This window comes from Rhinolophus hipposideros (assembly GCF_964194185.1).
Source record: "Rhinolophus hipposideros genome assembly, chromosome: 2".
Taxonomy (NCBI): domain Eukaryota; kingdom Metazoa; phylum Chordata; class Mammalia; order Chiroptera; family Rhinolophidae; genus Rhinolophus; species Rhinolophus hipposideros.
Genome location: NC_138048.1, coordinates 989,214 through 1,011,939, shown reverse-complemented (window position 1 = coordinate 1,011,939; position 22,726 = coordinate 989,214). Strand labels below are relative to the sequence as shown.

At 49.7% G+C, this 22,726-nt stretch overlaps 1 protein-coding gene across 5 annotated transcripts in view; it reads left to right on the top strand.

The window, feature by feature from the left end:
- Positions 1-22,726, top strand: part of NUP210 (nucleoporin 210) — a 115,917-nt gene that overhangs the window by 59,483 nt on the left and 33,708 nt on the right. For all 5 annotated transcript variants that reach the window (XM_081027522.1, XM_081027520.1, XM_081027519.1 and 2 more), the window contains exons 15-20: positions 3,064-3,285; positions 5,033-5,206; positions 10,447-10,639; positions 11,154-11,260; positions 13,107-13,211; positions 13,303-13,404. In XM_081027522.1, the coding sequence (XP_080883648.1) occupies positions 3,064-3,285; positions 5,033-5,206; positions 10,447-10,639; positions 11,154-11,260; positions 13,107-13,211; positions 13,303-13,404 (903 nt within the window). The remainder of the gene's footprint in view (positions 1-3,063; positions 3,286-5,032; positions 5,207-10,446; positions 10,640-11,153; positions 11,261-13,106; positions 13,212-13,302; positions 13,405-22,726) is intronic.

Sequence of the window (22,726 nt, the reverse complement as noted above, 5' to 3'; positions counted from 1 at the left end):
CAGTAACCTGTTTTACCCATAGCGGAATTTTGCTTGTTGTTGCATTGAGATGTGGTAAAGCCCGGGCATCTGGTGTTGGAACACATGTGGGCCCACCAGCTGGGTAAACTTGGGTAAATTGCTTTTCTTTGCTGGGACTCATGCTTTTCATCTGTAAAATGGGGCGATAGTTAATAGTAATGACAGTTGGTAATAGCAGGGGCCATTTATTGAGCCTGTGCTGGGCATGTGTTCAGGCTTTTCATTACCGCTGCTTTGAATCTGCAAGAACCCCATGAAGCAGTTCTCCTGATGCCCATTTTTCAGGATGGGAGACTGAGCCTTGTGAGGTTAAGCTGCTTAGGGTCACACAGCTAACAAGTGGCAGTGTCATGCTAGTTGTGGGGACAGAGAAGCAAATGGACAGATGAATATATGAAGAGTAATGGCAGGTAGTGATCAGGACAGTTGAGCCGGGAAAGGAGGTAACAAGTGATGGAAGGTCTTGCTTTAGACAGGGGATCAAAAAAGGCCTCTGTGAGGAGGTGACATCTGAGCAGAGACCTGAGCGGAGTGCAGGAGCAGGACATGTGACTCCTGAGGGGACGTCCAGGGAGGACGAACCAAAGGCCTGGTCATCCTTAGCGATTCACATGCAGGTAAAGGGCCCTTGTTATAGTTGAGACCTGGGTGTGTAGCAAGGTAGAGCCTCGGCGTGGGCGTCAGTGGGAGCACCCCGTGCTCCTTGGCACCGTATGTGTGTGTACACACCTGTGCATAGGTACGTACAGGGAGGAGTCCTGGAGGCTTGAATGCTGATAGCAAAGTCAGAAAATGTTCAGATTGCAAAAAATAAAGTCAAAAGGACAGAATTCTCACTGAAAAGTCACGTCCTTCCTTTGCTAAGGGCTTAGTGCAGGGGTGTCCAAACTGCGGCCCGTGGGCCAACTGCGGCCCGCAATGCATTGTTAATTGGCCCACAGCAAATTCCAAGACTATATTTAGTTTACTTAAATAAACCAGGTGAGGCAACACGTACTTCACCTCGAGTGAGTGGCCCGGCTGTTTGTGTATTTTACCACATACGGCCCTTGGTGAAAACCATTGAAAACAGTTTGGACGCCCCTGGTTTAGTGTAAGCCCCCACCCAGGAGGACCCGAGCCCCGGGCCTCAGTGTCTCGTCACCTCAGCCCCCAGCCCACCTTGTCCTTGAGGGGGTGTGCATCTTAAAGTGTCGCTCAAGGGACAGCCTGTCTCCACTCTGAGGTGGCACTGCTCTGGGCCCAGGACGACCGGTGACAGCCGCGTGGCTGTCAGCCTGTAGCTGCAGGGACCTGCCTCGTGGGGGTGGCAGCGTGGAGGGAGCTGAGTGGAGCCAGAGGCTGTGAGGCAGGCAGTGTCTGCGCAGACGCGGTGGGCGGGGCACCCTGCAGGGAGGCCCGTTGTCAGGCCAGGAGGAGCGAGCTGATAGAATTAGCTTTTGAAAGAGCACGTTTCTCTGCAGACGCACCAGATTCATCCCCAGATTCATCCCCGGTGTCGCTGGGGCACCCACACGTTGGGTTTGTGCTAATCAGATGGCTGAGGAATAGCATCACAGTGTAGTTCTTGTCTCTTTTTTTTTTTATATTTCACTTTTTTCTATACTGTGTTTCATTTCTCACGTGGCTGAGATCATGCTGGGGCTGCAGAAGGAAACAGACATGCCCTCCCTATCCTTAATGAGCCCACAGCCTGATCAGGAGGCAGACACCCACGAACCATTTCCTCACAGTCTGAACAGCACCCAGAGCAGGAACCAGACACTGAGCGATTGCCCTGGCAGGGGGAGCGTTGCCTGATGAGGGAGGAAGCGGTGGGTAGGGGGCCCTGGCAGCTGGGGGTCAGGCTAGTCTGAAGGTGGGAGCAGGCAGATGTGAGGCAATGGCCAGGCTGGTAGAGCCCCATCCCAGGGCAGAGCGCTAACTCAGCCTTCCTTCCCAGGGCAGCGGGTGCCCTGGAACCACTTAAGGCAGAGGGCACATGGTCAGATCTGTGTTTTAGGAAGGCACACCTGGCAGCTCCTGGAGGGTTGAGTGGAGGGAGTAACAGGGAAGCAGGCTGACAAGGAAGGACCTGGTGGTGACCTCGGTAGGACCCTCTGGAGCGAGAAATCAGCCAAGCTGTGCAGGGAGTCACGGAGCGGGGCTGCAGGAGCCCTCAGGGGCACTCCCTTCTTCCCGGCATCCTGGCTGTGTCTGGGGTGTCCTCGTATGGAGCACACCATGTCTTCCGGCAGGTGTGTCCGTCTCCCTGCTGTGGGATGGGACCTAAGCACCGCCGTTGTCAGTGGGGGACCTCTCGGACCCTCGGACCCAGCAGTCACCCTGGCCCAGAAGAGCACATGACAGCATTTTGTAAAAACAATTATTGTAATTCATCCTTTGTTTATTAGGACTTACTTACAGGACCTAATATTCCCTCTTTCATTGAACAAATAATGATTGAGCACCTACTATGTGGCTGGCACTGTTCTAGGTGCTGGGAACAAAGCGGGTAGAAAGGCTTGTCCCCGAAGCTTCCATGTACATTATAGAAAGTGGGGAAAATGCAGTGGAGGAGAGTACGGGACACAAACCACCAATAACTATGCCATCAAGGACACACAGTCTGTTTCCCTTGGTCGTCTGGCATATTTCTTTTTAGGATTGTTTTATGCCTTTTAAAACAACGTGGTTGTGATAAACTATGGTCAGTTTTGTGCCCAGCCACCAATGTGTGCATCTCCTTGTTTGTCTCCTGCTCTGTCCAGATGTGGAGTTCCAGTTCTAGGAGCTGCGGGTATTTTCAAGGCTTTTACTGGATTGTTTTACAAAAGAGGCAGGCCAGTTTATTCCCCTGTCTCCCCAGCAGTATATCAGAGGCGGGCAGAATTCTCCACAGAGCGCTCTTGTGCTGGCACCCCTGGGAGCGTGGCAGATGAGCACCCCGAGTTCCCAGAGGAGCAGTGGGGCTCTCGTGACCTCTGCAGGTGGCAGGGTGAGGCCTCCAGCATAGAGGAAGGCCCGGAGGAAAGGTGACCCTTCTTCCTCTGCCTCCCACAGGCCGTGGACCCCTCCTCTGTCGCCTTGGTGACCCTTGGCTCTTCAAAGAACATGCTGTTTGAAGGAGGTCCCAGACCCTGGGTCCTCGAGCCGTCAAAGTTCTTCCGGAACGTCACCTCTGAGGACGCACATAGCATTAGTCTTGCTCTCTTTGGTCCCCCTGCCTCCCGGAATTATGAGCAACACTGGATCCTCGTGACCTGCCAGGCCTTGGGTGAACAGGTGAGAGAGTGGCCATCCCCAGACCTGCCTTGCCTGGAGGAAGGGTGTAAAGTCACATTCCCTGAGTGCCCTGCTGTACTTACAGCGTCAGTTTATCGAATCTTCAAAGTCACCCTGAGAGCTCGCTGATGCTGCTGCCCCCATTGCACAGAGAGGCAAACTGAGGCTCCGTGAGGTACAGTGGCTTAGGGAATGAAGCACGTCGAGCGCTGTGTGGCAGCTGGGACCTCCAGTACACTCCAGCTTTGATAGAGCTGATCAGTCCTGGCTCCTTTTAAACTACTGGGTGACCTCTTTCTCTAGGCTCCAGCATTCCCCACCGTCAAATCGGGGTGCGATGAGGTCAGGCATCACAAAGTCAAGTCACAAAGTCAAGGGACAGGCAGGCAGGCACATTACAAATAACTAAGACCGCAGGCCCAGGTTTGGCAGATCTTTTTGGTATTTCAAGATAAGCTGAGAATTCCAGTATTTCTCTGTGAAATCACTCCCTCTCTTGTTTTTTTTTTTTTCAATGCTGAAAAGCAAGAAATAAGGCGACTGGGTGGACTGAGCAGAACATGTCTGTGACCTGAACTAGCTCGGGGCTGGAATCGTGTGGACCAAGGGGAAGCTTGCAGTTCACTCCCCAGGCTCAGGGCCCTGTACTCATTTTGCTCACAGTAGGGCTGTGCTCCTCTGTTCTCAGTGCCCCAAAGCTGGGAAACCAAAAGCAAGTTGGCAGGCCAGCGTGAATCAAGAAAGATAGGAGAGAAGCCATTTGGGGGGCGTGAAGAATGTCCTTGCATGTTTAATAGTGCAAAGAATATCAGTTGATGTTGAAACACATACATGCACCCAAAGCGTCCCTGTGAGACTACCACAGTGAGACGGGTGTGAGCAGAAAGAAGCGCAGTGAAAGGCCACTTCCCGCTGGCTTCGTGTGTTTTAAAAAACAGACAAAGAATAAGGAAAATAAATACACAATAATAAATAATGCCATCCTAAGGAAAACTTCAGGATCAAGTCAGAGAAGTTTCTTAACCCTGTGACCCCCCCCCCCCCCCCCCGCCCCCGCCCCCGCCAGTCTGTAGGAGCGGAGGCCTCCAGGGCCCCTCCCACTGCATTGCTCTGTGTGTCTTACTTCCTTGGGTGTCACCTGCAGGTCAGCGTGGGAACTGCCCTTGTCTTGCCTCATGGTCAGGAATGGTGAGGGGCTTCTGGACCGGACCATTCCTTCCCACAGAGTGTGTGTCACTGAGGGGGCCAGGGCTGCCCCCAGGGTCAGGCCACGACCCCCCCACCCCCCGTAAGCCCTTTTCTGGCCCACCCCACAGGTCTTGGTCCACTGGCACACACTCTCTCACACACACCTCGTTGTGATGGATGTTTTCAAGGTAGTATGGATTCTTCATTTAAAAACCCACAAACTTGGGAATTTGCTCATGCACCCGTGGGGTTTTCCCCACGGGGAAAGCCACACAGCCCTACCCACCCACCTCTCCCCTGCACCACGGAGAGGCGGTGGTTCTGGCGGACCTTTGCAGAGGACACCAGGGGCTCCCATCAGGAGGTCTCCTGCAGATTAAGAGCACCCTCCCATGCGTGTGTCACTGGACCTTGTAACCTCCCTGTAGTGTAGATGTCATCACCATTCCCACCCTGCAGAAAAGCACATGGAGTCCCAGGGAGCTGGACGGTGAGACGAGACCCACAGTGGAGCAGGGCCTCCGACTTGGGGTGTGTGACTGCTCCTTTTGCCCGCCAGGTCATTGCCCTCTCGGTGGGGAACAAGCCCAGCATGACCAACCCCTTCCCTGCGCTGGAGCCGGCCGTGGTGAAGTTTGTGTGTGCCCCGCCGTCCAGGCTCACCCTGACTCCCGTCTACGCCAGCCCCCAGCTGGACCTGTCGTGTCCACTGCTGCAGCAGAACAAGCAAGTGGTGAGTGGACACTTGTTGGTGATGGTGGTGGCTCAGTGCTGTGCCACCTGGTCTCCCCACTCAGCCATCTCTCCATGGTGGGTGCTTTGGTCTCAGTTTTACGTACGGGGTTCCCAAGACCTGGACAGGTGACGAGACTCTGCAGTCCCAGGGGGCTAGTGACAGTACCGGGTGAAAGTAGAGCTTCTGCAATGCCAGACTCAGCTGCCCCTCTCTGCATGACACGTGCCATTTGTAAGAGTCTCTTGGATCCCTCTGTGCTTTGGGGGTGTGAAGGCGGTGGCTTGTTGTCAGTGGGCAGTGTGTGCTGTGAGGAGAGGTGCAACGCTCTCCACGGGTGTGGGACACACAGGGGCTGCGTTTCGAACGTAAATGTGGGGAGAGGGAAGAAAGCCACCTGGGGTTACTCTGACAGCAGGGATGTCAGAGTAACCCACAGGTCTGGTTTTCTTGGGGTGCAGCTCACCAGCCCTCCATCCCTAAGACACTCAGACCAGAGTGAACACATAGGATCTGGAAGCCCTCCTGGTCAAGTGCAGGGTAAACACGCTTCCAGATGGCACCAGCCCCAGCCCCTTTTCTGAGCAGGAGACTGGGCTTCTTTTCACTTATTTCTTCAACATGTATCTGTTGAGCACCTCTTCTGTGCTGGGCACAGTTCTAGGTTCTGGAATACAGAGTAATCGGGACAGGTGACAGGAAGCCCACAGACAGACAAGATGGATCAGATGATGGGAAGTGCTGTGGAGGAAGTAGCCTAGGGTGCAAGACAGCCCCTGGGGGAGGCCACTTCAGAGGAGCCAGGCAAGGGCCTGAGCGGAGGGCACATACCACCTCCGGCCTCTTGGCCGAGAGGAGCTGAGATAAGGGTGCCCCAGGCAGGTAGAAGAACAAGTGCAAAGGTCCTGAGGCAAGACCAGGGTTTCTGTGTCCCTGTGCCCACACAGCAGCCAGGAACTCTCCCCTCTGTGCGTCGGTCCCCATCACCAGGACCATCTGTGAGGCCAGGCTCCTCGTACCCCTTCCCAGATGACCGGTCGGGCTCGGGTGGGCAGGGTCCCACAGGCAGAACCTAGATCCGCGCAGCTCCAAGCTCAGTGCCTCCTCGGTGGCCCCTGCAGCCCCAGCCCTGCACCCCGTGGCAGTCTGCCTTGGTGGCCCCCTGAGGGGAGCATTTCCTGGAGCCACTGGGACAGAACCCGCTCAGCTCTGCAGTTCTCCAGAGAACGCTCAGGGCCAATCCTCTGATGCCTGTTGGACCCTTCTGAAGCTGCTCATTTCAGCGGCCCCTCTCAGCCCCCAGCAGCGAGCTCTGGGAGTTGGCTCCCCCTTGGGTGAAGGACAGGGCAGCTTTGTATTGTGTCCAAATGTATCTCTTTGTTCTGGGAAAGACACCAGTCTTCGCGCTATAGGTTTAGCTCAGCTTTTCCTCCTGGTGCTCTGGCAGTCAGAGGGCGGGCTTCTGCGTTCTCCCAGGCTTCGTTAGTCACTGGGTGTGGGAGTCCCCACACTGGTCACGTTAAAAGTGAGCATCAGTTAAAAGTGGGGGTTCTTCGTGCTTGGCCTCGCAGCACTCCCCCAGCCCCCTGCAGGGACCAGGAAAGGACTGTCCCACTTGACTGAGGAGACCAGGGCTCAGAGCCCCAGCAAACAGCATTCGCCCCGAGCTCAGGCCGCAGTATTTGTGGCGTGGAGCAGATGCCATCTTTCCCAAGCTGAAAATCTTGTGTGTTCAGGAAAAGAATTTTATTTCCCTGACTTTGGGGACTATTAAGGTGAATGTCCTGAAAGTTTTACATTTTATCACTTTTATTTAGCAATTATCCCTGTGGAAAGAATAAAATCACACTAAGGCTGGGAACTGGAGAGCAGCTTGAGTCCACAGGGCAAGCAGTAGGGGCTAAGCCCTGCCCCTCACACAGGCTGGCTTCCTTTGAATGATTGTGGGGTGACAATGTCTCAAGGAGGGAAGTGTGACTGGACTTCAGTGTTCAGAGTGGTAACTTAGGCTTTTTACATTACTCTCTCCTTCAGCCCTGCCAGTGTCATCCCACCCACCCAGAGGAAAAGCTGAAGCCCCTTCTGTGACCGGCAGGGCCTTGGGTCCTGTCCCCATCACTCTTTCCCTCCCCGCCTCTCCGTCCTTGCTCGGAAGCCCTGCCATCCATGAGGACACTGGAATGTGCCCTGCTTGGGTCTCTGACTTATCGCCCCCTCTGGCTTGAACTCTCTACCTTCCCACAGGTCCATACCTTCCTCTCTTACCTCCTTCAGTTTTTTATTCGAATGTAACCGTCTCGCTGGGACCTTTCCCAGCCTTCAGACCTTATCTTAAGTTTCACCACCACCGCCACATTTCATATTTCAGTGCCCCCCACCTCCAAGCACTAACAATATTGAATGCTGTAGAAGTTACACCATCATTTTTCTCTGTGATTCTCCAGAACGCAGCGTGGCTCACAGCAGGAGCTCAGTAACTGTGTGGACGAATGAGTGTACAAATGAATTCACTGTGCTGTGTCCTGCTGTCTTCTGTCCTTGAGTCAAGCTGGCTCAGACGCCTGGCAGAGTCTAGTGGAGGCAGTGCTGGAGAAGGGGTGGGGAGGGGGAATAGTGCAGGCCTGGAGAGAGGTGCCCCCCGGAGGGCAGCCTGTGCTGCTTAGCCCATTCAACATCAGGCTGCCCAAATCTCACTTTCGAAGCAAAAGAAAAGGTCAGATTTACATGCATCTTCCCTGTTCTTAAACTTGGCTGCTTGCTGAGCAAGCCAGGTTTGCTGTCCGTTGTCTGTGACCGTTGGGTCAACCAGGGTTGTCTCTCTTGGCTGGAAGCTTGCATGGGTCATAGATCCCGTCGCCATGAAATAATGCACCTCGAACATGGAATTGCCATGTGACCCATCAGTCCCGGGTCCTGGAGCTGAGAGCCAATCAGGCATGGGCCCTGCAATTTATGCTCTCACTAGGGGACCTTGACAGAGCTATACCCCTGCCACACATGCTAGGTGCACCATCAATTTAACTTTATACCTCTCCAAAGTCAGAGGCCACTCAAGACATATTTGCAGAGTAAATTATGGGAGAGGCCAGACACTAGCATGGAGCTGACGAGTCGGAATGACAAACTGGAACCACACGCCTACCTGACCTGGGTCTTCCGAGCAGGTCAGGGCCCTGCAGCTGAGCAGCAGCCACATGCAGGAGATGGCACAGCCCGCCGGGCTTGTCTGGGAACTCCACCTGACGCCTGTGCTGCACGCGGTCAGGGCAGGCCTGCGGGCTTTACCATCAGACCGGCAGAGTCCCACTCCTAAGCCTGTGTGACCTGAGCAACTTACTAGTGTCTCTCAGCCTCAGCCTCCCCGTGTGTAATCTGGGATAATATTGTTGCCCAGAGTGGCCAACGGAAGGACCCAGGAAGCTGTCGAGCATGCTTGATGCACAGTGTTGCTGTCCTCCGTGGGGGGCAGGCACAAGAACATCAGTGTTCCCCAGGGGTGCACCTGGGGCGGGGTGTGGCCGTCCGGAACAACAGCATGCCCCTGTCCCTGCCCACAGTCACGGCGCCGACTGGCATCCACATACTTCCCACACGCGTTGTGCCCCCAGGTGGCCGTGCTGCCAGCGTTTAGACTCTGTAGGCTGCCTTGGTCCAGTGTTCTCTGGGGGCAGGACGGCTGCGACTGGGGGAGGAGCAGTCCTGGGGGCGGTGGGGGCTTGGGGACTGCAGGCCACAGGGACAGGGAACCCCAAGCCAGTGGCCTCACAGCACAGGTTCACTTCTGCTCACACTGCCTGTCCTCGGCGGCTGGGGTCCCTGCTTTGTGTCGTTGTCATTGTCCTTCCAAGACTTACATGGTGAGCATTCGTTGAACGTGGCCAGTGCCACTGTGGACACAAGGAGAGTGTGGCTGGCCCTGTTCTGGCTGTTAAAGCTTCTGCCTCCTGGAATTGTCTCAAGTCACTTGTCACATTTCATCGGCCAGAGTAAGTGGCACTGTCAGTCCTAACTACAAGGGCCAGAGAAGGACAGTCCTTCCTTCTGGACCCATGCCTGGCGGAAGATCGGACACATCTGTGGACATTGCTGAGGGCTGCCCCTTCCCTGTTTGTGCATTAATTGTAACGAGCCAGGCTCTTTAAAATGTTCTCACATGACCCTTTTCAAAAATAGAGTCCTGGGAGTTCTGTTGTGATTCCCATTTCACAGGTGGAGAATCCAAGGCTCTGAGAAGCCGGCAGCTTGCCTGGGTGAAAAGAGGCAGAGCTGGGGTTCACGTCCAAGCTGAGACCCAGATGTCTATGTACTTAGGATTTCCGTTTCCTGCCCCCGCACGTGCCCCCAGACTGTGCAGGCAGGGAGGGAAGCGGGGAACCATCTCCTGGGGGAGCGAGGCTAATCCGGCACGGGTTCTAAGGGGCGGATTTCCTTGGTGAGCAAGAGGTGAGGGTAGGTGGTGGGGATTCAGGGTTTGGAACTAAATCCTGAAGGTGTGCCACTCAGCCACCCAATGGCCTTTGATTGTTCCCTTCCTCCCCTGGGATTCTGCTTCCTCGCCCTTAATACGAGGATGACAGCTCCCACATCACTATTTCAAAGCAGGAGAGAATTTGGCTCTGAAAGGACTTTTGCAAAGCCAGTAGCTCTGGGACATTTTAGGGATTATCGTTAGCATTCCTGTTAAACCACTGGGGGCACATCCTGGAGGGGCTGAGGTGTGGGGGATAGGGAGAAGGTGGCAAGGATTCAGAAAGGTGAGGCTGAGAGGAAGGAGAGCGGGCTGGCTGGGGTGGGGAGCTTTAGGGCAGACTCCCCCAACCTTGGCTTCATTGACAGTTTGGGCCAGACCCTTCCTTCCAGTGGGGCTGTCCTCTGCATTTTAGGGTATTCAGCAGCACCCTTGACCTCTACCCACTAAATGCCAGTTGTACCCCCTGCAGTTGTGACAATGAAAAAGGCTTCCAGACAGCACCAAAGCCCCTTTGCCCCCATGGGGACCACGGGCTAGAGTCAGAGGCCAGGCTGGGGGTGTTGACAGCGGGCAGTGGTGAGGACGGGTTAGTGACTCGCTGCCAGCCCCCCACAGGATCCCATGAGCTCACAAGGCAGTCGGCCGGGTTTGGGGTGTGCCATGTGGTCAGGAGTGGCCGTGCCAGCATGGTCCTCAGTGTTCTCTCAGTGTGGACATTGTGCCCAGTGTGGTGTGGCCATGGCCCGTGCCTCACCTTGGCTTCTTGCAGGTTCCAGTCTCCAGCCATCGAAACCCCGTCCTGGACCTGGCCGCCTATGACCAGCAGGGCCGCAGATTCAGCAACTTCAGCTCCCTGAGCATCCAGTGGGAGTCCACCAGGCCGTCGCTGGCCAGCCTCGAGCTGGACCTGCCCATGCGGCTGGTGTTCCAAGAGGATGCGAGTGGCCAGAAGAAGTTGCACGGTGAGTGGGCACTGAGCCGGCTGGCCCCGGGCGGGAGGAGCCAGGGCAGTGAGACCTCGCCGTGAGACTGCCGAGGAGTGCTAGCAGCCGGCACTGCCGGGGGCTGCTGTCTGGGACTCCTCTCCTCCAGGACGAAACGGGGCGTTGTGGGCTCACGGCTCTCCTTCAGTCCTGCACAGACTGTGTGGTAGGAACTAGAGATGGGGAGGCAGACGCAGGGCCATGGCAGGTCAGCACCGAGGCCCAGGTTACACAGCAGCTCCCGGACTGCTGCTCTGAGTCACGGCCCTCTCAGGCCAGACTGAGTCCGTCTTCTCCATCTTGGCTAAGCTGCTTCATGGAAGCTTGCTCAGGGTCTATTAACCCTTATGGTACATTCAGTTTAAACAAACTCCGTTACCTACTTTTAGGACTGTGGGAGATTTAAAACTGCAAATCAAAAGGAGAGAGGGGCTACCTCCCAGGGAGCCATGGGGGAAAAATGCAACGTGGGTTTCCCTCTCTCTGGACTCAGGTTTGCAGCCCATTTCTGTTCACAAGGCGTCGGGAACCACAGCCATCTCCGCCACGGTGACTGGTTACCAGCAGTCCCACCTCGGTGCAGCCGGAGTGAAGCAGCCGGTAGGCACCTCCAGGGCCCCCTGGGGGCGGGGGAATCGTCCTGCTCTGCCCGGCTTCCCCCGGTGGCCTAGGGTCCTGAGCCGCCCGAGTCACACCCCTCCCTGTGTGGGGTGTGGTGGGCCTGCCTGGGCGCTGAGCCTCCCGCCTGCAGTGTCCTCCCCCCCACACACACACACGCATGCACCTGCACTAAGGGGCCGCAGGGATCTGTTGCTCCTCACGGCTCTAGCACACAGCCTGGAGAGCGCGCAGACCTTCCGGCTGAAGGCAGCCGCACTGTCAGCCCGAGCTTGCCCACCTAGCCTCTTCTCCCCTACGGTCCTGACGTACAGACGCCACCTGGCATGCCTGCCTTTGAACCTGCAGCTCCTGCTGCCTGGAATGCCGTAACTCCTTTTACTCTTCTCTACTGGTGGCCTCCCGTCCTTTCCGTCCAGCCACCATATGTGCTCCTCTGCAAGAGTCCCCAAACCCCAGCACAGAGCAGCTGCTTCTGCCTCAGGCCTCGGAGCCCCTCGTGCTCCCCCCTCATGGCGCAGACCCCCCCTCCACATGTGTCACTGTTGCCCCTTCTGCACACACACGTGGTATGCAGCCCGGCTTCTCACCGGGCCCAGGCAGAGGTGCTGCCGGAGGGGGGCAGATGGGTACATCCCAGGTGAGTGGGGACAGTTCCCAGAATGCTCCTGCCTGGGTGCCACCCACCCCATTGTGGGACGAGGGTGGCAGTCAACTTAGGTTTTGAACAGGGTGGAGGCAGCAGGTAATGGCTGTAAAGAGAGGGTGTGGCTGGACCCAAGGGACCCTAAGCCCCGGGATCAGCAGCTTGGATTGTCTTCTGGGTGGTGGGGGACAGGCCGCCCTTGAGGAGGGCGTGACCTCAGTGGGAGCCGCAGGAGGAGGCTGGCCCAGAGGGAGGTGGCCCTGAGAAGCAGGCTGGTACCTGCCTTGGGCGCTTAGGCCCTATCAGCCCACTGGCACAGGGGTTCCTCAGCTGCTGGTGGCTGCATGGGCCTCCCTGCTGGGGCGCAAACATGCACGAGGTCCCCCCTTTAGGGCCTCTGCACCTAGGTTCCTTACCCCATGGATTTTTCCCCTCTTTGTTGACACCACTCACACCTTCCCTTCCTAGTCTCTGCTCACCTGAGAGGCTACCTGAGAGCCCCTCCCTCTCACCCCATCGCAGCCTCCATGGCCCCCACCACTCACCTTTCTGTCACCATTTACTGTTTCCCTTTAACCCCTGCATTAGAACACATCTCCCCGAGGGCGCCTGCTGCCCCGCTGGTACCTAACACAGTGCCTGGCTTCTAGTGGGTGCTCAGGTGTGTGAGTATATGTGGGCCAGAGCCCGGTCGGCCCAGCACACTCCCTGGAGTGACGTGTGGCGGAAAACAGATACTCAAACATGTGCGTAACCCCAGGGGTGAGGGCCGAGCTCGGACCTCCGTGAGCACACCTGGGACGCCTCTACAGGGCCCCCCACACCCCAGGCTGGTCGGGAGCTTTGCTGTGTGCCTAGACACCCGTCCTCGCACACAGCACTGCAGCTGCCGCTTGCTGTGTGCCCCCTCCTGTCCAGGGTTGTGTGTGTGAATCGCCCACTGTGTGGGGCCTGGCAGGTAGGATGAGGGCACCTGCCTTGGCAGCGTCATGGGATAGGACGTGGCCTCTCAGTTGGACCTGCACGATGAGTTCATTGGGGCCTGTGTCCCAGACATAATGAATACCCTGGGCTGACACCGGGACCTGCCTCTGGAGCAGTCTTTCCGGAGGGAGGCCCATGGGCTGCTTGGGGTTGGCCTGTTGCATCTTGGGTCTGACGGCCTTGGCCTTGCCCCTTCAGCATGACCCTCTAGTGCCCGTGTCGGCCTCCATAGAACTCATCCTAGTGGAGGACGTGAGGGTGAGTCCGGAAGAGGTGACCATCTACAATCATCCCGGAGTGCAGGTACAGCCCTTTCTCAGCCACCTGGCCTGCCGAATGTGGCCCGTTGGGCGGCAGCCCTCGCCCCTGACACCCAGCCTGACCCCACTTGCAGGTGGAGCTGCGCATCAGAGAAGGTTCTGGCTATTTCTTCCTCAACACCAGCAGCGCAGACGTTGTGAAGGTGGTGTACCAGGAGGCCAGGGGCAGTGCCACGGTGAGTGTGGGCCTGTGTCCACAGTGTGTGGCTGCGGGCTCCTGGGTCGATGATGTCGAAATCCTGCCCTTAGTCACATCAGCTGCGGTCAGCGGGGCGGGGCTTTTGATTCTTGTTCACTGGGGGTGACTTTAGTCGTTGCTGGATAACTCTGTGGTTTTTATTCCATCTCTACACACTACCCACTATTAGTTAGCTAATGGTTTCCTTTTAGTTTTTTAATTAAGGTGAAAATACTATTATATAAGCACCACTATAACAACCATAAACTTGCTTTTAAAAGATGTCTCACCTTTTTCTATTTTTTCACATTCCTTCTTGATCCTCTCCCTATTGTAAATTTGACATGTTTGTTCATGGTGTGGAAAAATTTAGTATCCCACTTTTTTCAATTATTTTATTCTAAGGTTTTCCCCCTATGTTGCTGTGTAGGCTGGCTGATTACTTTTGTGCAGTCATTTGTACTTAGCCTTTCTGTCCTTGTAGAGCATGTGGGTTGTTTAAGTCTTTTGTTTTATAAAAATAGCCCTGTAGTTACAGTGAAGAGTAACAAGCATAAAAACAAACACCAGTATTCTCAAAGGCTACATGTTCTTAATGGCTGCACGTCTGCACAGTGAGTTATTATGCAATCAGGAAAACTGAACTTTCTTTAAAAGTTCATTACTACTGTGTCAGAGCACTGCTGTAGTCTCACAAAACCTCTAACAGACTTTTGTTGGTATCATCATTAACAGCTTTATTGAGGTATAATTCATATACCATACAATTCACCCATTTAAAGTGTACAATTCAATGTTTTTTGATATGTGCAGTCATCACCACAGTCAGTTTTAGAGTATTTTTATCACTTCAAAAAGAAACTCTGTACACTTTAGCTATCACTTCCATTGTGTGTATACACACGCCCACACATGCACACATACATGCAAGGGGACTGGATTCTGTCAGACGCTTTTCTGTATCTCTTGAGATGATCACGTGCGATTTTTGTTTTTATTCTGTTGATATGGTGTGTTATGTTAACTGACATTCAGATGTTAAAGCAACCTTGCAATCCTGAGATAACCACTACTTGATCATGATGTATAATTCTTTTTACACGTAACTGGATTCAGTGTGCTAGTATTTGGTTGAGGAGATATTGGTCTGTGGTCTTTTCTGTGATTTCTTTGTCTGGTTTTGGTATCAGAGTGATACCAACCTCATGGAATGACATAAGTATTCTGTCTTCTAATTTTTGGAAGAGTTTATGTAGAATTGGTAACAATGACTCTTAAATGTTTGGTAGAATTAACCAGAAGCCATCTGGACATGGGCTTTTCTTTGTGGGTAGTTTTTTGATTACTAATTCCATCCCATCGCCTGTTATAAGGCTGTTCAGATTGTCTGTTTCCTTTTGTCAATTTTGCTAGCATGTGTGTTTCTAGGACAGTTCAGAGTTGTTGTTTTTTTGTTATTCTTTTTAAACATTTTTTCATGTTTCTCCAGTGGTCAGCCTTGGTCTTTAGGTATCTTGTGGAGAGGATGCTTTTTCACAGTGCCGTCTTTCAATGAAGGGTGAGGAAGCATGACATAGTATTCTTCTTCTTTCTAGAAGCAGAACTGCAGACAGCAGGACCTCAGCTTTGTTGCTGTAAATCAGAGCAAGGCAAAACTGTCAGCAAATGTGTATTGTTAGAGGAAGCTTGAGGGTTGCTAGAAGTCTCAGATCATATCTGAAGCTCTCCTGTAAGCATTTTTATTCCCTTTATAAAAGAAAGAATAATTCCTCAGGCCATTCCTCCTGCCATATAAATGAGTGTTCCCTGTCACATCCTTCACATTAAAAGGAAAACCTCAAATTGTAAATAATTGCAACTGCTTGAAATATGCCGTGTTTTACTTCTAGAGATGAAACGTAGCTCTTCTGTTATCAAGAAGAGGGGAATTTCAAGATTGGGGAAAATGTGCATAATAGGAATGGCGGCAGCGGGGTGCACTTTTTGAGTTCTCCTCCAGATCTTATCACAAACGGGACATCTATAACCCATCAAAGGACTCTCTGCTCATCATGTAGAACAGCTAAGATAATTGTGCAAGGATTACTTGAAGCTGGGCAAATTGGCCGAGCAGGGGAAGAGGGAAGGGAGCGGAGTGGAAACGCAGCCCACATCTGCAGAGGTGGAAACGCAGCTACAGAGACGCGGGGGATCCCAGGATGGAACAGAGAACACAAAAGCCAGCAGGGGACAGCTTAAGAGGCACAAGATTCAACACACCCAGAGGCTGACTCCAGACCAAACCAGAGTACTACCGGGTTTGACCTACAAGTGACACTCCCAGAGGGAATTCTCTACAGGCACAAGAGCCCACAGAGGCCAAACCACATTTAAGTGGTCAGCCCTCTCACAGCAGAACACCCTGCGGTGGGCAGAGCCTCACAACTAGTCAGCCTAGGAGTTAACCCCACCTACTCACAAGCGAAAAGTAATTAAAGATCTTCTTTAACAGGACAATATACACAACGCAAGAGTCACCTTTGGAGCACACGCAGAGGAGAAGAACGAAGTAGCGCAAGTCAAATATAAAGGACACATACTACATAAGATAACCCAGCAAGGACTAAGAGCTCTAGGGGATCTTCCTACTACATCAAAGCAAGCACAGAGAGTCAGTCAGAATGGGGAGACAAAGAAACATGTCCCAAATAAAAGAACAGAAGAAACCTCCACAACTGGAACCAAATGAAGCAGAAGTAACCAACCTGTCAGAGACAGAGTTCAGAACACTGGTGATAAGAATATTTAAGGAGCTTAGAGAAGACATAAAGAAGGATATAGAAATCATAAAGAACAACCAGTTAGAACTAAAAAAGGATGTAGAAATCATAATGAAAAACCAGTTAGAACTAAAGAACACAATTACTGAAATAAAGAACTCTCTTGAAGGAATTACCAGCAGGTTAGATGAAGCAGAGGATCGAATCAGCGACTTAGAAGACAAGTTAGCAGAGATCACCCAAACAGAACAACAGAAAGAAAAAAGAATAAAAAACAATGAAGATGGTTTAAAAGACCTCTGGGATAACATCAAGCACAACAACATGCGCATCACAGGAACACCAGAAGGTGAAGAGAGGAAGCAAGGGACTGAGAACATATTTGAAGTAATAATGTCTGAAAACTTCCCTAACCTGATGAAGGAAACCAACATACAAGCCCAGGAAGTGTGAAGAGTTCCAACCAGGATAAACCCAAACAGATCCACAAAAAGACACATTATAGTTAAAATGGCAAAGCTTAAAGACAAAGAGAGAATCTTGAAAGCAGCAAGAGAAAGGCAGAAGGTTACATACAAGGGAACTCCCATAAGACTATAAAATGACTTTTCTACAGAAACATTGAAGGCCAGGAAGGAGTGGCAGGAGATACTCAAAGTGATGGAACACAAAGGCCTACAGCCTAGATTGCTTTATCCAGCAAGGCTGTCATTTAAAGTTGATGGAGAGATAAAGAGCTACCCGGAAAAGAATAAGCTAAAGGAATTTATTACCACCAAGCCAGCATTGCAAGAAATACTAAAAGGACTTCGGTAAATAGAAGAAAGATGAAAACAATCTAACTACAAATTTTAAAATGTCCATAACTATGTACATATCAATTATCACTTTAAATGTAAACGGATTAAATGCTCCAATCAAGAGACATAGGGTGGCTGGGTGGATAAGAAAGCAAGACCCTTGTATATACTGTATACAAGAGACTCGCCTCAGATCAAAAGACACACACAGGCTGAAAGTGAAAGGTTGGAGTAAGATATTTCACGCAAATGGAAATGAGAAAAAAGCTGGAGTTGCAATACTTAATATCTGACAAAATAGACTTTAAAATGAAGAACATATTAAAAGACAAAGATGGGCACTATATAATAATAAAGGAGTCGATCTGACAAGAGGACATAACCCTAGTAAACATCTATGCACCCAACATAGGAGCACCTAAATATATAAAACAGATATTGAGTGACATAAAGACAGAGATCAGCAGCAACACTATCAGTAGGGGACTTCAACACACCTCTGACAACAAGGGACAGGTCTTCCAGACAGAAAATCAATATGGAAACAATGGCCTTAAATGACACATTGGACCACTTGAATTTAATTGATATTTTAAGAGCATTTCACCCCAATGATACAGAATACATGTTCTTCTCAAGCGCACGTGGAACATTTTCCAAAATAGACCACATGTTAGGCCACAAAACAAGTCTTGATAAATTTAAGAAAATTGAAATCATACCAATTGTCTTCTCTGACCACAGTGCTATGAAATTAGAAATGAACTACAGGAAAAAGAACTGGAAGACACACCAATTCATGGAGGCTGAATAACATGTTACTAAATAATGAATGGGTCAAGCAGCAGATCAAGGAAGAAATCAAAAGATATCTCGAGACAAACGAAAATGAAAACACGATGACCCAAAATCTATGGGATACCACAAAAGAAGTCCTAAGAGGGAAATTCATAGCATTGCAGCCCTACCTAAAGAAACAGGAAACATCACTAATCAACAGTTTATCTTCACACCTAAGGGATCTGGAAAAAGAACAGCAAAATAAGCCCAAAGAGAGTACAAGGAAGGAGATAATAAAGATCAGAGTGGAAATAAATGAAATAGAAACCAGAAAACTATACAAAAGATCAGTGAATCCAAGAGTTGGTTCTTAGAGAAGATAAACAAAATCGACAAACCTTTAGCCAGACTCATTGAAAAAAAGATAGAGAGGACCCAGATTAATAAAATCAGAAATGAAAGAGAAGTGACAACAGACACCGCAGAAATACAAAAAATTTTGAGAAACTACTATGAGGAACTATATGCCAACAAATTTGACAATCTGGAAGAAATGGACAATTTTCTAGAGGCACACAACCTTCCAGGGCTAACTCAAGAAGAAACGGAAAATCTGAATAAACTGATTACCACCAGGGAAATTGAATCAGTAATCAACAATCTCCCAACAAACAAAAGCCCTGGACCAGATGGCTTTCCAGGTGAATTTTACAAAACGTTCAAAAAAGAATTATCACCTATTCTCCTCAAGCTCTTCCAAAAAATCCAGAAGGAGGGAAGACTCCCAAACACTTTTTACGAAGCCACTACCATTCTGATCCCAAAAGCAGATAAAGACACCACAAAAAAAGAAAACTATAGGCCGATATCTCTAATAAACATAGATGCAAAAATCCTCAACAAAATATTAGCGAACAGAATTCAGCAATACATTAAAAAGATCATTCACCATGATCAAGTGGGATTCATCCCTGGTATGCAAGGGTGGTTCAACATCTGCAAATCAATTAATGTGATACACCACATTAACAAAATGAAAATCACATGATCATATCAATAGATGCAGAAAAAGCCTTTGATAAAATCCAGCAATCATTTATGATAAAAACCCTTAAGGAAATGGGAATAGTGGGATCATATCTCAACATAATAAAGGCCATATATGATAAACCCACAGCTAACATCATACTTAATTGGGTAAAGCTAAAACCACTCCCCCTAAGATCAGGAACAAGGCAAGGCTGCCCACTTTCTCCACTTCTATTCAACATAGTGCTGGAAGTTCTAGCCACAGCAATCAGACAAGAAAAAGAAATAAAAGGCATCCAAATTGGTAAGGAGGAAGTAAAATTGTCATTATATGCAGATGATATGATACTATATAGAGAGAACCCTAAAGACTCCACCAAGAAACTATTAGAGCTGATAGATGAATTTAGTAAAGTAGCAGGATACAAAATTAATATTCAGAAATCAGTTGCATTTGTATATGTCAATAATAAAACATCAGAAGGAGAAATTGAAAAAACAATCCCATTTACAATTACTTCAAAGACTATGAAATACCTGGGAATAAATTTAACCAAAGAAGTAAAAGATCTGTACTCAGAAAATTATAAGACACTGAAGAAAGAAATGAAAGAAGATAAAAATAGATGGAAACACATACCATGTTCATGGATAGGAAGAATTAATATAGTTAAAATGTCCATACTACCTAAGGCAATATACATATTCAATGCAATTCCTATCAAACTGCCAACGACGTTTTTCACAGAAATAGAACATGTAATCCTAAAATTTATATGGGACCATAAAAGACCTTGGATAGCCTCAGCAATCTTGAGAAATAAGAACAAAGTGGGAGGTATAAGAATACCTGAAATTAAATTATACTACAAGGCTACAGTAATCAAAACAGCATGGTACTGGCTTAAAAACACATAGATCACTAGAACAGAATAGAGAGCCCAGAAATAAATCCATGGCTGTATGGTCATTTAATCTATGACAAAGGAAGCAAGAATTTTCATTGGGGTAAAGACAGTCTATTCAATAAATGGTGCTGGGAGACCTAGACAGACACATGCAAAAAAAATGAAGCTGGACCACCTCCTTACACCATATACAAAAATAAATTCAAAATGGCTTAAAGACTTAAATGTAAGATCTGAAACCATAAAATTCCTAGAAGAAAATATAGGAAGAAACTTCATGGACATTACCCCGAGTAAGATTTTCACTGATATATCCCCTCGGGCAAGGGAAATAAGAGAAAAAATAAACGTGTGATTACATCAAACTAAAAACGTTTTTCACAGCAAAGGAAACCATCAATAAAACAAAAAGGGGTCCTACTGAATGGGAAAAGATATTTGCCAATGATATATCTGATAAGGGGTTAATATCACAAATCTATAAAAAAACTCACTCAAATCAACTCCAAAAAAACAAACAACCCAATTAAAAAATGGGCAGAGGACATGAAGAGACATTTTTCTAAAAAGGATATACAGATGGCAAACAGACATATGAAGAAATGCTCAATCTTACTAACCACCAGAGAAATGCAAGTAAAAACCACAATGAGATACCACCTCACCCCAGTCAAAATGGCTATCATCAACAAATCAACAAACAACAAGTGCAGGCGCGGATGTGAAGAAAAAGGAAAGCTTGTGCGCTGTTGGTGGGGTTGCAGATTGGTGCAGCCACTATGGAAAACAGTATGGAGGTATGTCAGGAATCTGAAAATGGAACTACCCTATGATCCAGTAATTCCCCTCCTAGGCATCTATTTGGAGAAATCCAAAACTCTAATTCAAAAACCTTTATGCACTCCTCTATGTTTATTGCAGCACTATACACAATAGGTAAGACATGGAAACAACCGAAATGCCCATCGGTAGATGACTGGATTAAGAAGCTGTGGTACATTTATACAATGGAGTATTACGCAGCCATAAAGAAGAAAGAAATCTTACCATTTGCAACAACATGGATGGATCTAGAGAACATTATGTTAAGTGAAATAAGTCAGAAAGAAAAAGACAAGTACTATGTGTTCTCACTTATATGTGGAATCTAAAGAAAAGAATAAGTGAATAAACTAATCAGAAACTGTTTTGGAGACAAAAACTGAGGGTTGCTAGATGGGCGGGGGGTGGGGATAAGGAGGAAAGTGAGGGGATTAGAAAACAGTCGGTAACCAGAAGATGGCCACGGGGTTTTGAAAATTAATTTGGGGAATGTAATCAATAATGTTGTCAAGATTTTGTAGGGTATCCAATGGACACTTGTCTCATTAGGGAGACCACCTCAGGGATGATGTAGATGCCTGATCACTGCACTGTACACCTGAAGCTGAACAATAATGAATGTCAACTACAAGTTTGTGTGTATATGTATGTATGTATGTATGTATATACTTACAAGAAGTGGAGTACAGCATTAGGAATAGAGACAGTGGAAATGTGATGGCTCGGTGCGATGTCAGAGGGATAGTGGATGGGGGGAGGGGGTTCACACAGTGTGAGGGATATAAAAGATAAACGTCTAAGTATTACTTTGTCTTGTGCACTGAAACTAATAAAAAAAAATGTTGTACCCTCATACAACAAACATTTAATAAAAAAAAATGTGCGTAGTGCCAACCATATGTGGGAATACTTTTACTCACGTTTCCCTCACACCTCACGTTTTGCATAAGCCCTGAGGTGAACCTGTGGCCAGAGAAAGGCCTTTCCTCTAGGAATGAGAACTGCTAAGAGCCCGTGATGGACTAGGCTGCCTCTGTTGGTAGTGAGCGCCTTGTCTCTGGAGGCATTCAAGCAGAAGCTGGGGCACCTGTGTGCAAGACTCATGATGGGATTCCAGCATCAGAGTGAAATTTCCCCAGAAGACCTATGAACCCCTGTGTAATCCTACAGTGCTGCAGTTCTAGGATTACCTTAGTCCGTCCCTCTCAGCAACAGATTCTAGGATTCTCTTAGTCAAGACAAGTATTGTTGTCCCATTTTACAGATGGTTCCAGTAGCACTGTAGCAGTTCTGTGTCCAGGTTGTGGACTGGCCTCCTCTCGTGTCTCGTCTGTTTCCTGGCTCTCATTGAGTGGGACGGAGTGCCCATTGCAGGCGTGATTCCCAGGAAAGTGTAGCCCTGTGGGAGTGCCAGGAGCACCCCATGTGCAGGCCCTACAAGGATTGCTTTTGCCCCAGAAGGTACCCTGGGGGCACCTTACCTGGGGTCTCTGCTACTCCTCATCCTGGGACTGTGCAGAGACCATTGCAACTCCAGGTGCGACTAGGAGTCTGGTTTCCTTTGCCTCCTGTAACCTTCAGGGGGCCTTCATGGCATGCTGACAATCTGTGACAGCTACTCACGGCTTCTCTCCAATGGTTGTTTCTGAAGGACATTTACACATTTCTGTGGCATTTTCCAGCTGTTAATTAGCAGCATTCTCATTTCCCTAATCACAGAGACAAGAAAGCCCACCACGGTCCTTCAATTAGCTCGTAGAAAATGTTTTTTCCTTTCCCTATTGATACACATTTGGGATACAAGAATGACTGGTGGTGTGTTTTGGCTTTCGAGTGTCTGGAAGCGAGCTGTGGGGCTCTGGCCAGGGCTATCGTGAGGGCTGAGCAGGGCGGCTTCATCCTGCTCCCAGGGCCCCAGGACTCTGCAAATGGCCTTTGTCTCATTTTTGGCTGGCTCACACAGCGGAGTGATTACCTGATTTAAATTTAGGTTTTCTTTCGTCTCTACAATTCTCTACACACCAAAGTAAGTGGGAGTAGAACCCAGGGGTTATAAAAGCAGGGGAGGATCCTGGTGTGCGCTGAGCACTTCACACCTTCATTAACACAGCCATTCAGCAGCTTCACTCAGCAAATCCGGTGCCTGTCACCTAGGACCACGGTGGGGGCGGGGCGCAGCTCTCAGAAGCTGAGGCGATTTGTCCCCATCTCCCCAGTCCTAT